The following is a 15,650-nucleotide window of genomic DNA, read 5'->3' on the forward strand; positions in this document are numbered from 1 at the left end:
CAGTGTGAAGTCTGGGAGACTGTCGAACAGGGTATTCCACCATCCACATCCTGTAGTATGACGACTGAAACTGCAGTTCTTAAGCCTCTGTGAGAGCTGGTTTCACTTTCTTTAGTACAAAGAGCTGGTTTCAAGCTGTCTTGGTTTTTCTGTGGATATTGGTAATCCAATAATATTCTTTGCTTTGTGAGAAAGTTTGCGATCAAATCTATTCAGGTTCATGCAATTGATCCAGGCTTGGACTAGTTGGTGGCTGTTCTCGGCGAACAGCAAGAATTCTGCTTTTGGCATGGTTACGTTTCAGATAGTTACTGGACATCCAGGTCTGGATGAGGTGCAAGCAGTGTTTTAGGCACTGGAGTTCTGGATCTGAGGAGACCTTTGAATACATTTGGCGTACTGGTACATTTTGATGTCCATCCCAGCGGGATCCATGTACAGGTTGAAGATGACCCGGAACATGATGGAACCTTTGGGAACTCAGCAAGTGATCAGGAACTTCTTATAGTGTATACAGTAGAGAAGTATCTGACTCGTGCCTTGTGGTCTGAGGCTGGGTCTGAGCAGGAGCCCAGAGAGAGTAGAATGTGGGGAGGTCCTAGTGACCCAAAGCAGCAGGGATGATAGTTGGAGAGACAGAGTGAAGGAGATTAGATGCCCTATGAATGAGGTCTCATGTCATAAACACCTGTTATTCAGCGCCAAGATAACCCTTTGGGGGTGAATGTGTGCTTCACAAATACACATTATGTTATGGAACAAATAAACAACGTGTATTTACTCAACAATACAGTTGCAACTTGCGGGTCCCTTGTCACACTTTTGGAACCTAGAGGTGCCCATGTGAACGAGCTGGTGTTGGTTGGATAGGTAGCTGGAGAACCAGTGAAGGATGTATTGAACACTTCAGGGTGTAGATGATGATGGTGGTTTGCTCCAGCATGCCAAAGGTCCAGTAATCTCAGGAGTCAGAAAGTCGCTTTTTCTGTATTTATGTATATAAATTGTGTGAATGATTCAGAATGCTGTAACCAAAAAGAAAACCTTTTTTCATTTTCTGAAGAATTTGGGTGCAACCATGAGTGTTCCCACATCCATGATTTGATACTTGGTCCTCTTTTCCACCAGCTTCCCTTTTAAGGCTGTGGCCTACAGAATGTCAGAAGAGTGAGAGATAATTATGTGCACCAGAGAGGGTGCGCAATAAGCATTGAGGCAAGAATGTGCTTGTAATTTTAACTTAAGCAAAGTAAATGCAGATGGACCTAATGGGTTTTACCCTTTCTTTGCATGCTATCTCCCAATCCTACACTTAAACCTCTACCAATTTTCTTAATTTTGGAACAGATTTGTTACTTGAAAGCTTGCGATTTGTTTTTTAATGAACCGTCTTCAACTTTGCAACGGCTGATCTAGTCAGCGGTTACATTTCTCATCCGGTCTTCTGCCATTTTTGTGTTTTGTGCTGCTTGGGTCAAATTAGGAGCATGTATTTAGGGAGCTTTGTGTGGGTAAAATATTGTGCACCCAAGACTGGAAGCACAGCAGTAAGATGCACTCTACCAAACATTTGATTCTGTTTTATTTTTCAGATTGCCGGACTATATCTCCCGAGCAGAGTCAAGTGGGTTGGATGTCAAGGAAGCAGCCCAGAGCTGAGAGGTTACACATGTTCTCTTTGGAAGTTATTCCATAGCTTGGCTGTGCAAGCCGCTATCCGGGCAGAAGAATTCCCTAAAGCAGGTAAGCAGCTGGTGTTGTGTGCTTGAGGCCTTTTTCCACTAAGGCTTTGACTCCGCTGTCACTATTTTAGAAGACATATGTGTGCAGAACAGTGAAAATGGCTCAGAACGTCCCAGCTCGGATGAAAGGGGGGACTAAACGAGTTATAATATTGAACTTTCTGGGTGCAGTTTCCTAGCTGTACGAGGGCTGGGAGAGCTATGCTGGATACACAGGCAGATTATCCTTATAATATAGAAAGGTCTTTCTAATACTATCTCCCAGCAAGTGAAGGGCCAAACCACAAAGTTTGTGATCATAATCTCCCGAAATTATTTCCTGCGATACCAATTGTAATGCTTTAATGATTGACCGAAGGTCCGGTCATCAGCTTTTGTAGAGTAGATATGAGAAATTGTTGGTACATCAACAGTGAATGTGCAAAGGGCACAGAATGATAAATATTTTTGGCTGTCTCTAAATTTCTGGTTAAACTGGCATGCTGGTTGTAATCTGGAAACGGATATTGTGAATGATGCAAGTACTTTTCATTGCTTTATTACCGGATATGGAGTCTACACGCCCTCCTCCCTGTTAAAAGCAGATTAAGATTCAGATATTTCAACTCTTACCTGTGGCGCTGAAGCATGACTTCCTGTTAGCAACAACTCCATTGATAAAAGGGAGTCCTTGCTGCTGTTTTTCCACCTCCCTCTCATAGTCCCAGTTAATGTGATTGATTAGGTTGGAATTAAGTTGCCACTCTGTTTGCTTTTTCTGTTCACTTGTAACAGCTTTGTGTTGTATCAAGGCCGTGCAAACAGCTGAATGTATCGTTCCTGACTTCATTTTAAGAGTTAAAAAGACAGGGCGAACTAACAAGGTTTGCAATGCTTATAGGTCTGGACCTTGCTCTTCCACATGGACGCCACTCACCGCACCCTCAAATGGGCAGAGTCTTATACCTCTGATGTACTGGGAGTAGGAGCTAGAACCATCAAAGAGTGTCTGTCCGCTGTGGGGTGAGGATCCTTGGGCACAACCAAGAGTTCATGAGAAGAGAAACAAAGCATGCGAGAGAGGCACCGAGGGCTGAACATGAGAATTGAGATACTCAGGACATCTGCCAGCAAGTGCCTTGTGAATCATGCAGCGTGTTTGACACATGATCCATTTATGCAATAGCAAAGTACAATTAGAATTGAACAGAAGCGTGCTGAGGTAAATTACGGAAGGCGTGGCAGCTGCATTTTGTACAGTCAGTTGATAGATAAAACATTTAGGTTCGCCAAGCAAGTCTGCATTCCTATAATCCAAATAGGGTGAGTTAGCTGTCTTCTACCTTCAGTTTAGATGCAAGGAAGAATTTTCCTTAAGCTTTTCAAAAGGGAATAATCTATACCAGTGATCTTGCTGACATGCAGGCAGAAGTTATGGTAGCAACAACTTCTTTGGTTGTCCCAGCAGGGCTTGGAGTGGGGCAAGAGCCGGTGACTCCCAAGTAGAGGTCTAGATCTAAAACTGATGCCTAAAGACCAACACCTTGGATTTATCTGCATTCAACTTCAAAAAGTTATTGGCCATCAATTGTGCTATCAGAATATTTCCAGTTTGAGTATAAATATATGATAAAGAGGAAATTATTTTATGTATTAGTTAGTAATACCTATGCCTCCGTTATTTTTTATGAGTATGTAGTACCTGTGAGTGACCATTTGTGGTGCTCGACGTTTTACCCCAAGGCTGGGTGAGAGTGCACTTGCTACTGTTAAGTCACCTTTAGGGATGTTGAAACTTTAGAATTGTAGTTTGTGACTAGCAGTGGGCTTACTATTTTGTGGGTGTGGGGGTTTTAAAAACCTGTGCCTCCCTAAACCCATCCTTGGTTTTCTCTAAACCGCTTACATTTTGTATGCATGTTCCCCAATTTGCCACCGCTCCCTCCCATCCCTCCCACATTTACTTCTAAGTAGTAAACCTGCATATGTGAAAATACTACCCATAGAGAAGATAGGAGGGGTGTAGGTGACAATCCACCCGTTCAATTGTGAATTGCTTTTGTAGTAAGTATGACTAATACACTACTACTCTACATACTGCAAAATGCATTTTTTTAACTCGATCCTAAATAGAAAGTTTTAAATGTACACAATAAAATCAATTTCTCACCTGAACTAGAGTTCTGATTGATACTTCTAACGGCAGATTTCTCACCTTTAGACGCCAGATTGGATCCTTAAGGTTGTTTAGCGTAGACCTGTATACCGGTAGGTGGAATCTTGCAGCTCCACGTTTCCTTAGTGTACCCCAGAAATGACAACTGGGGCTACATACAAGTATCACTCCAGCGCACAGAAGTCGTTTTTTTCATTCTGTTTCTTTGTACAAGGATCAGGGGCTAGCTCTTAACTTGTTCTCATCACTTAATGTACTTTTATATGTCATGTTTCTTTCCAGTGTGCAAGGAAACAGGTCTCCTCTTATACCTACAGGTTTTAAGCTATGTAGGCACTGTCTCAAGCAGATGTCTGTGACAGATCTTCATGAGGTATGTCTCTGGTGTTTGTGTTCACGACTCTATTGAAGTTGAAAGTGTAGACCCGTTCCTGCTCTTTTGGCCGTTCTGCAACAGTCCTTCTTGGTCCAAATCCAAATAGAAATATAAGAAGTCTAAGTGGGCCTCATCTCAGCCTTGCCACTCTCCTTCTGAAAAGTTGTGGGAACATCAAGGTGTCCCCAGACCTCATTCCTTGTCCTCATCCAAGGAGCCAATTCTACAGCTGATCCCAATGTACACCAAATGTGATGGTCAATTGGTGACGCTGCAATGGGTTAAGGTATTCAGGTAAGTCATGTTGTGAATTTTTAGTCCCCCTTGACTCCCTCTGGCCGGCCTTCAGGCCCCAAAGATCCGAAGAGACCTCCAATCAGATTACTCCTGGCAGGTGTGCCCCCGGTGCCATTTGTGGCTCCCAAACACGCTGTATGTTCAGCTCCAACTCCGTAGCCAACTACTCATCTGGAATCATGATCCATGCCATGTCGAAGCAGTCACCACTGCCAAAGACATGGGATGACGCTGATCCTATCATCCTGTCCGACTCTGAACCAAACCCCTCTTGACCTCGAGCAAAGTCACATCCTGAAACAGTCCTTATGCACCAGTCCCTGCTCATTCTGTCTGAGACAAATAAAAACCTTCGCCTAGAAGCTGCTTTCCACAGCCCCAACAACCTTTCAGAACAGATTCTGACCACAGCCAGTCTTTGACCACGATGGGGATGAATTTCTCCCACAATATGATGACAACTTCTATTGATACCTACGAGAGGGCAGTGGACTGAACACTTCTGCCAACTTCTTCCTAGTCCCTCAACAGAAGAGACAGCCTCATTTGCTATGGTCATCTGACGGGCAGCTGAAGTATTGGACTTAAATTGCCGTCTACTGGAGTAAAAGCGAATGTACCCACAAATGTTCTGCAGCCTGGACAGACCACGGCCCTTGCTGCATTTTATTGATTCCATGACTGATACCCTCATAGGTACCTGGGCTAAATCTTGTCTTGCTCTTCTGTAAATGGACAGGTACCACAAGGCCACAGATCTGCTCCAGGTGACAATGCTTTTTTGATGCATCACCCTCCTCCACAAAGCCTACTGGGTTCAGACTTCCACTAGCAGGATCAACCCGAACTGTTTTCCCATGATCTCTCCAGATATGGATCTCAAGATACTTGAGGCATTCGGGAAACAAGTGTTCTCCTCAACTAGCCTCGCTCATCAGTGAGCCAATGCCAGCTGTTTCCTGACAGGTCCCCCAAGCATTATGTGATTCAGTCACAAAAATCTTGCAAGCAGTCACAGAGGAGTACAGACCCAAATTGGCACAGACTATTCTGGATGGCCAGGATGTAGCCACATGTCATACCAACTGTTTAGGCAGAGCAGTCTGGGCTAGCATGTTGCTCCATCACCATGCATGGATGAGATTGATTGCTTCTTGGCTGATGTTCAGGCGTCCCTCAAATATTCCTATTTAGCAAGTAGGTCCACTTCGCCCTAGAGCACTTTAAAGAGAGTAGAGCCACGGCATGCTTCCTCAGTCTCTATGCCCTCAAGGCACTATCCTTAAATGTTTTTTCCCTTTCAAGGCATCAGCAAATGTTTTGCTTATATATAACGTCACGCCCCACCACCCCAACAACTGGCACATCTGTCTTTTCTGGTTCAGGGTGGAGGATCTAGCAAGCGCCTAGGCCCACAGGAACAGCAAACTGTTCAGCCCACTCCGCCTAACTCCTCCCCACAACAAAGGCAGCAGCCTTGAATCCGCTTTATTTTGCCCTTGGTGGAGCATGACCACCCTGTAGGAGGTATTGACTCCACTGGTGGCAGGCCATAACATCCGACAAGTGGGTCCTGCAGTTGGTTCAAAATGGCTGCACCCTTTCCTACTTGCCACCTGTTTCAGAGCGGGTTTCAGAGGACTACTTGTCCAATTTGCTGCAGGAAGTTCGGTCTCTTTTGCTGACTGGAGTCATTGAGAGAGTTGTGGTCTCGGAAATCGGAACAGGGTGTTACTCTCTTTATTTCCTTCTGTTGAAGAAGGGTGGAGGCCTTCATCCTATTTTACATCTTCTAGCAATGGGGAGAACCCTGACTCAGTCTCTTCGCCACAGCCAAACACGCGCACTGTGATCACTTTTGCATGCTGGAGTTCCCAGGACTCTCAGAGACTCATTCTGCCTACAGTAGAGCATCGGACTCTCGTATGCCTTCCTGCCACTACACCTCCAGCTCAGAGTTCTGAAGATCAAGTACGACCAGGCCCAAGTCATCCTGCTGGCTCCGGTTTGGGCCAGGAGAGCATGATACCCGTCACTACCCAGCATGAGCATCAGTCGTCTGACCAGGCTGCTGCTTCATGAGGATCTTATTTTGCAGCATCAGGGCAGGGTCGTGCACTCAGGCATTCGTAATCTACACCTCCATGTGTGGAGCTTGAGCAACAGCAGCTGACTGCATTCCATTTACCCTCTAAAGTAGTATATCTCATTCTTACGGCCAAATGTCCCTCTACAAAGTTTGTTTATTCTGGATGTTGTAACAAGTTTGTGCCTTGGCGTGGCACTCATCATAGGGTCCTGTTGCAGGCCAAACTGTTGGATGTCTGTGTTTGTGTTGTGTTTGTGTTCTCTTTAGCTCAGCAAGGACTTGCAGTCTGAATGGTTAAACGTTATTTCACAGCCGTTTTGGCCATTTTGCGGTTACCGGGCCAACTGTCCTTATTCAGATCACTTGTTGTGATGCAGTTTCTTAAAGGGTCAATCCACGTTTTCCCCCAAACCCTTCATGATGCCTCAGTAGGACCTTAAATTTGTTCTTACTTTTCCTTACGTGCAACCCTTTTAGGCCACTGCACAACTGTCTCCCAACAGTGAAACTGGTCTTTCTCATTGCGATAACCTTCAGCTAGATGAGTGAGTGAGCTTCAAATTCTGTCTGGAAAGAAGGTGGCTAGACTGACAAACTGGTACTAAGGACTAGAGGTGTATTTTCACAGGCAGTTGCGACTCCCTTGCATGTTGAACAGTCCATCACATTTCCAACGTTCTTTGCTAGAGCTAAGCTTATACATTGGTTGCACCAAAGCCCATTGGAGGGACGGTCGGCTCTTATTGGAGTTTTCTGGGCAAAAGAAAGGCAAGGCAGTGCAGAATAGGGCTATGTCACAGTCTGCATTAAGATCTGCTATGCATTGGTCAAGAAGCTGCCCCCAAAGGGATTGTGGGCTCATTACACCAGGGCAAAGGCTGGTACCGCTGCACTGGCACGTGGTGTTCCTATCTTAACATTTGGCAGGTTGTGGCATTGACGTGGGCTTTGGTACATACGTGAACTGTGTCAAGAATAAAACTGATGTCAGTGCATTGGGGTAGCACTTATATATTGCTCCAGATGTCCTTTCAAAGCGGAAACAACGCAGATCTGCACAGTGGCACCTATTGGCTCGCAGGGGCTATTCTACAAAACTCTCACGTCCAGCCTGGTGCCACCTGTTTTTTTTCCCAAAGGTGAGGACCTGCGGTTAAATAGAGTATCCACCAAAAAGAGCATTACGTGAAGGTGAGTAACTTTTTCATCTTTGTCACAAGGTCTCATAGTGTTGAAAACCATGTAGCTCCTCCCTTTGATGCTAATCAAGGAGTTCAGAGTAGGATGGTTTTACTGTTGCAATTTACAAATTATTCTGTTAGTAACTGTTGCTGTTCGGTTTATCAGACAGTCCACAAAGTAAATCCTCTCCCTAGTGCATTTTTCAAAGGGTTCTCAGTGTATAACCTGACTCTATGGGTATTGAGTAAGCCAGAATGAAATTTAAATTATGTGGGTGTAATTTGCATAATTTTGTGAATTTCATGTTAATGCATCCTTTTTTAAATTCTCGAAATTATACCATTACGACACTTTTCGTAATTGCACCCCATTCATGTTAACAATTTACCGGGAGCACACGAGAAAAAAACAGAACCCGAGCCGCTGTTGTTAAAGGTGCTTTATTTTAAATGCATTCTCATGCCAAAAATGTATGTGAGGATGCATTTTGTGCTACAAGATAGCATGAAATGACGTATTTGCATTTTGCGTAACTAATTGCACATCATTTTACCATAATTACGCATAACTACACGAAAGCAGATTACTTGCATTTTACACACCCCTGGTATTAAGGCAGAGCAGTCAAAACCGTATTTGGGGAGATTTGTGTGCTAGAAGCTTAGAGTTAGTAACATAAAAAAAATATATATAATAAATTACTGGCGGTCTCTGCTTCTTTAAAAAATAAAACGGTGCTTTAAAAACTCACAAGTATGTGCTATACACAAAATTACTAATATTTACAAAATTTCAAGTGTAATTGCAAATTAAAACCCCTCCTAATGGCTTTGCAGAATCGCAGGGTGAACGTCATGTACTGCAAAAAAACACCGTAGACAACTAACCCATTATCTTCTCTGTTTCCATTATCTGTATGGTATCACGTGGCATCTAAAGGCATGAACCTTAAAAATCAGCAATGCCCATATATGGGCTTACTGCACACACAACTTTTTTTCACCTTTAGCAAGTCTTTCACAATGCAAAACGAAAGCCCTACTGCCTTTTTCACTTCATTTCAAAACCAATGAAGTAAGCTGCTTGGCTTTACCACGATAATAAACATGACCATGTTCTCTCTGCCTAGAGAGGCACAACAAACGTTTTAGGCAGGCCCAAAGTATTCATTGGCATGAACATTAAATCTTCTTCTCAAAACATAAAGCCTTTACTGTGGCCAGGCCTAAAAAGAGGCCCCTGTACTAAACATGCTCCTTTTGCATTTGTCACAGAGTTTACAATGTAAACCCGTTCTTATTGTATTTTTCCAAATACTTGATTATAAAGCCCATCTCTGTGGTGATAGTTATGGCATTCACAATGTAAAATGCCTTATAGTATATTTGTCAGGGTGTAAAACCCTTTGCTGTTTCATATGTCAGTGAGTTCAGAATTTGCAATACCTTGCTATTGCATTTATCACAGGGCATGCATTGTAAAGCCGGCCTGTGGTGTTTTGCAAAGGGTTCACAATGTAAAACCCCTTTCTATTGTATGTGTCAGTTGAGAATTGGAAAACCCTTGCTACTGTATTGGTCACAGGGTTACACCATCCAAACCCCTTTACTGCTGTATTTAACTTGGGAACTGCTTTAACAATGCCCCTATCCGTTATGAACAGTAGAACTACTTCTTAGCAGACTAACACTACTATTGTTCAATCGGATGCTTGTAGTGAAGATGGTAACGTCTGTGGATCCACAGTCTCTCTTAATACTACTTCTTACATCTCATTATCTGGTGATCATATAAACCATCGCAGACAGCTGCATTGCCGAGCAGGCCTAAAACCAATGAAATTCCAATAAAAACAAAGTTCATCATAGTGGGTAACCAAAACCTTTGCAAGTAAGGTAATTGGTGTAAATTCCTGTTAAAAAAATACTTGTCCACAGGCTTTAACACAGTGTAATAACAGTCCACTCATAAAGGCCTATTGGCATTAACGTATGCTTTTACAGTAAATAACTCTGGCCTACTTCCTTTGTCATAACATTTCATATTAACTACTAGATAAGAGCTATAGCATTTGACATAACTTTTCTCAAAGAACCAGTCGAGCCTACATCCATGATCATTGGCTTGTTATGCAGATGTGTATAGCAACCTATCACCCGGGAGGGTGTGCTGTCTCTGAGCAGGTGTGAGTTTAGGCACACTACTGTGAAATACAAGCACGCTTTTTCTGCTTTAGCACACAGCTTCTGCCAAATCAAATTATGAACTCTGGGTAATCAACATGCGAGCAGAGCTAAATATCCTCTTTTAGTTGTGCTTCTTAAAGCTCTCTTTCTCTTGGTCACATAAGGTCCACAGCCAAGCTAGACCTAAAAATTAATAATTGTCTCTTTTTGCTTAACTTCAGCATAGAGTTCGATTATGAAGAATTGTGTTCAAGGAAGCTTTTTGCCAATTACATGGCCTTGCCCAACTGGGCAAAGTGTACTTGCTTTTATGCTAATCAAACAAAAATTTGATTTTAGACTCTATTATTTATGGTAGTTGGAGCTGTGATCATAGCCTCCGGGCTGGTAATACTAATGTCTACCTCAAAAGACACCCTTGGCTTCGCTTTGCCAGGTTTGGGATGACCACAGCTCCAAGAAGGGTGTTCACGAAGTGCCTTATCGCATCTGTGAAGGCACTTATGTCTTCCTCGATTTTGACAATGATCAAGAGCGACATCAGTGCCTAGTGTACACTCAAGCAGCAAATTCTCCGCTCCACAGCTTGACGTTCTCCATAAATGCAAGTCCCACCTCCAACCTCGGTAGATCCAACCCTTTCTGCGCGCTTTGTTGGATGCAGTAACCGGGAAACTCTACCCCAACCACCAGAGATTGTTGGCATTTCAGCAGTTGCTACCTCTCTTCCAACCCAGTTGTCCGCTCACGATCAGAACCATGATGCAGCTTCTTGGGATGATGGCCTCATGCGTTTGTTGTGCTTCATACTAGACTCCACTTGGACCTCAAGAGGCCTCTGTCACAAACAGAGGGTCATTGGGACAATCTATCGTTGGTGAAGGCCAGCACTCCCCTCTCTGCAATGCTAGAACAGCAAGAACTTGCTGCAGGGCTGGCCTTTCTCAGGTCCACTTCAGCAGGTTGCAAATAGCATGATCGCCTCCCTCACAGGAGGAGGAGTGCATTTCAACACTTTGACTGTACTGGGGATGTGGACCACTCAACATCGATAACCTAGACCTGCTAGCCTTAAGCTTATCTCTCAAAGTCTTCTTTGAGGTAATTCTGAAGAAGGTAGTCCTCATCAACACAGACATTATAACAGTCATGTATTACTTGCATTATACACTCCTCCAGGTTTCAGCACTGGCTAAGGTGACTTTGGCATATGTTACAACATTCACCTCATAGTAGGACATCTTCCAGGGGTGGGAAATGACTTTCAAGACCTACTCTGCAGGATGCATTAACAAGTTCACACATGGGAACTCCACCTGCAAGTCCTACATCGGTATTTTGAGCATTGGAGCACCCCTCAAATTCTTTGCCCACCCCTGAAAATGCAAAGTGCCCAACCTTTACCTCCAGATACCTACACCCACAGCCCCATGGGCAATGCACGATGGATGAACTGGTCGGGAACCTTTGCCTACACTTTTTCTCCCCTCCCACTCCTCACATGGTGAAGAAAATCATCCTGGTGGTTCCCACTTGAGTCAGAGAGCATTGGTATTCCATGCTTCTGGAAATGTCCATCAGACACCACACGTTTCCATTCAGGCCAGATCTTCTCACCCACAGACAATGCCAGAGCAGACACCCAGACAGCTCCCAGCAATGTGGCACCTCCGGTCCTAGAGTTGGGTTATCTAAACCACCCTCTGGAATGCATGATGACTATTTCGAGGGAGGCACTAATGCCAACCAGACGGGCCTTTACACAGCAAAGTGGAAAAGATGTGTCCATTACTGTCTTTCAATAAATGTATATCCCCCTGAAGGCTAATGTCCAGGTCATAATCTACTAGTACGTGTTCGGAAATCAGACCTTGCCTAAACACCAAAACGCCTCCACCTTGCTGCATTCAAAACCAGGAACATTCATCCCTCTTTAGGATCCCAGTGGGCGAGAGTTTCATGGATGGTCTTAAGAGGGTCATGCATCCTTGAATACCTCTTGCCCCTGTGTGGAACCTTAACATAGTCTCACAAGGCTCGAGGGGCAACCTTCACACCTTTACAGTCATGCCCCTTACAGCTCCTCTCCTGGAAGATAGCCTTCTTAGTGTCCATAATTTCCTCTGACTCATTAGTGAGCTTCAAGCACTCAACTTACAAGTGTTGTTCATTTAGGTTCACAAAAATAGGGGTGTTCTCAAGGCCAGTCTCACGTTTCTTCCAACGTTGTTTCACCCTTTCACCGCAGTTCATTATGGAGCTCCAAGTCTTCTTCGCACAACCAGATTCAGTAGCCGAAAGAGCTTTACACCTGCTAGGTGTCAAAAGCTCTCCTCGGTACTAACTTGACATGACCAAGCCTTGTCGCAGTCTGGTGAACCGTTTGTAGCCTTCGCGAAACCTTACAAAAGTCTTCCTGTCTGTAAGGCAGGAATAGCGAGGTTTATAGTAATGTGCCTCCAAGCTTGGTAACTCAGAGCTGAGAGGGTCTTATACCCCCAGATCACATACCACCCGAAAGAAAGAGGGAACATTTTGCTAGCAGACCACCTGGTAAACTTCACACACTTTTTACCAAGTGCTACTGTGTGGACATTTTAGCTGCCAGCAGGCTATAGTTGGCCAAACAGTTCAAGGGACTTTGATCCAGACATTGGAATCATCTACTCACTAGCCACCGCTTATGGAGGGCACTTCTTTACAGTCCATGCAGAGCATGTGTATCTATGACCTCCCATGCTACAAAGCAGAAACATTATTTACCCAGTAAGCATATGTCCGTAGGGTGTAGAGCTGCAGATTCACATGAGCCCCCATCATTCCCAGAAGCTTGTGAGTACTGCAAATCTGTTTTAATTACTCAGTCGACACTGCACCGTATGCGTACTGCCCCACTCTAAGCTCACTTAACACTCCATATAAATGATCACCCGCTTTGCAAAGACCAATCTAACCTGCATTCAATGCCATGCACATTGTGTACAAAGGAGGAGCCCTGGCACGCCCTGTGACTGAAAAGCTTCTTAGAAGAAAACTTTCAAACGTTCGAGCTCAGCAGTAGAGGGTGAGGCCGCAGAGCATTAAATCGTCGACACTCTACGCTATGATTGGATGCTTACTGGATAAGTCATATTTTCCTTTAAGCCGAGGCAGCTTTGTTAGGTTGACCCACTGCGCTGCAGGAATGCCACCGGAATGATCTCCATTGGGCCTTTGCAGCCACGATGTAGGTCTTCTTGCGCCGCCTTCTGGGAGCTTCGTTGTCTCCAGCAGCTGGTTGTAGGTAGTTGGGTGGCAAGGATTACCGGGAGTGTTTCTCAAAATCTCTCTGGTCTCCAGAACTCCATGGAGGTGGTCCTGTCACAATGGATAGTGTGTGTCTTCTCCCCCAAGTGCCCCTTCTCCAGGCCTGATCTCAAGGTACCATGTCGGTATTCCCAGGCCGCTCAAAGCTGGGGCTACCACTGCTGCCCCCAGACTCGCCTTGTTGGGCTGGGCTGTAATTGATGCATCACCGCTGGCCTTTCTGCACCTTCGGACCCAAGGAAGACTTGAAACATCTTGTAGAATCACAAGTCGGGATGGAGACAGGAACCCGTACTGTGGGGTCAGCTGTCTGTCCGCCTGCCTCCTTCGACATCGGTTCTGACCCCCTGATCTACCTACCCTTTGAGGACATGGAGAGAGAAGAGACAGGCGCACACTCGAAAGCGCCAAGAAGCATTCATCAACTTGGGATCAGGTTAGATTCGAAGAGGTGGAGAAATGTAGGCATCAGGCCTTTTACTGCAATCCCAAATGTAAATCATATTTGTATTGGGGGTCCAAATATAGTCCCAGTGTTTCTCCACAAGTCAAGGTGGCGCGTGACTTTTTAAAGCTACTTTTTCCATGTTTTATATGGATAAAAGTGTATTCACCCGATCGTCCTGAGAAAGGAGTGTTACAGCCACCAGATGATCTTTTCTTCAGAATTCAGTTTTGGCCTCAGCTGCGGTTTAGTGGGGCCACATTGTTTGTGTATGCAAATCTACAAAGCCAGTAGTACCACCTTTTATAAAAGTAGCGACGTTTAAGGCAGGAATCCATTAGTTACCTCAAACCGACCGGCCCTCTTTCTGAGACCGAATGAGGCCCCACTGGGTTCTGCTGCTGCAGTGGGTGAGTGCCGACGGCGACTGCGGGGGGGGGGGGGGGACAGAAAGTGCTGGCCGCGGTTGAAGGTCGTGCTTTGTAAGATGCAACACCCTGCACGTGCTGACACTGAGCGATATCTGCTCATTCGTCATCACTGACGAGCAGTCCAAAATTCTTAGTTCATATCTCACAGGTATTGCGTTGTAGGGAAATGTTGGAAGTGTGCAGAAGTGCTGCCTTGCTGTCTTCTGACAAAAAAACAGTTACAATACAACAATTTCTCTTTGCGCTGGGAATGCCAGCTCAGATGGACTAGGTCTGTTGAATGTCGTTTACCAGTAAATCCAGCTTTACCACATAATCTGGACTGGAGATTGGGGGGGGGGGGGGGGAAGGTGTCCGCAAATAATGTCATTTCCGTCATCGTGACCCCGGATCGGACGGTGACCTCTGCCACATCCGGCACTTAGAGGTAATGCCGCCATTCGCAGCTCATGACCATAAAAGCGCACTTCCACCCTAGTCTGTTGCACATTAATATGACACTGATTCATGACGAGAAAGCATCGGACACAAAAATAAACACTTTTTCCCCTTCATTATGATGGCGGGGAGAATGAATTATGGCGCGTGAAAAACGAGGCTGGGAAGCGCTCGGCGCCTTTGAATTACTGCCTGTAATAGCCGAGCACCTTCTCTGCGTTTACTTACACTCGTTATTTCATTTTGCAAATATACCGATGCAGTGATTGCCAGGAAGGGCTTTAGGGGCAGTACTTCTCGCATTTTCACCTCCCCACACCCCGAGTGGGTGAAGGAAGACGCTACCGATTCAAGGTAAACTCTGCGGACGGTGGGAGTTGAGATGGGGGTCGCCATATCTGGTGGTCTTATCACTCATGCCTCAATTACCAAAGCTCCATGGGGAAAAAAACTGTACTTTTCCTCCTGTGGGTTCACACCTGTGTCTGGACCAGGGGCAAATATCTGTCTTACTCTAGCGAGCCTGTAAAAGTCTCAGATTCAAATGCGGAACAAGCTCTGCATACATATAAAATAAACGTGCGTAATATTTCTGTTTCTTAATGAAGAAAATCTTTCTCATCGAAATCCCCTTGCCGTTGTACACCTACATCAGTTTTTGGGGTAGTAGCGCCTCCCTATTTCCTCCCTAAATTACTGTTGCCAGGATTACATTTGAAAGCGATTTCCTGGTAGGAAATGGTTTGGCAGCAATCTGTAAACTTACAGGTTTCATTGCCCTCGAACACTTACAGGTGCACCGGCCCCCACCGAATAGATTTCCAGACGCAAAAGTCCATCATATTGGCGAAATTTACATGTGGGCAGCAGTCGAAGTGCATTGATCACAGTATGGGAACTGTGATGCTGTGGGCAGTGAGGTTTCTAAAGTTCGTGTTCGCCCTGCAGATCACTGCGCGTCCTAGTCATACACGAGTCCCCAAACTCCTGCATTTCCTGTTTA

General features: G+C 45.0%; 1 protein-coding gene across 2 annotated transcripts in view; it reads left to right on the forward strand.

Moving 5' to 3' along the window:
• QSOX2 (quiescin sulfhydryl oxidase 2) overlaps positions 1-15,650 on the forward strand; it is a 265,478-nt gene that overhangs the window by 199,098 nt on the left and 50,730 nt on the right. For both annotated transcript variants that reach the window (XM_085613372.1, XM_085613380.1), the window contains one exon: positions 1,593-1,743. In XM_085613372.1, the coding sequence (XP_085469498.1) occupies positions 1,593-1,743 (151 nt within the window). The remainder of the gene's footprint in view (positions 1-1,592; positions 1,744-15,650) is intronic.

This window comes from Triturus cristatus, chromosome 1_2, assembly GCF_964204655.1.
Source record: "Triturus cristatus chromosome 1_2, aTriCri1.1, whole genome shotgun sequence".
Taxonomy (NCBI): domain Eukaryota; kingdom Metazoa; phylum Chordata; class Amphibia; order Caudata; family Salamandridae; genus Triturus; species Triturus cristatus.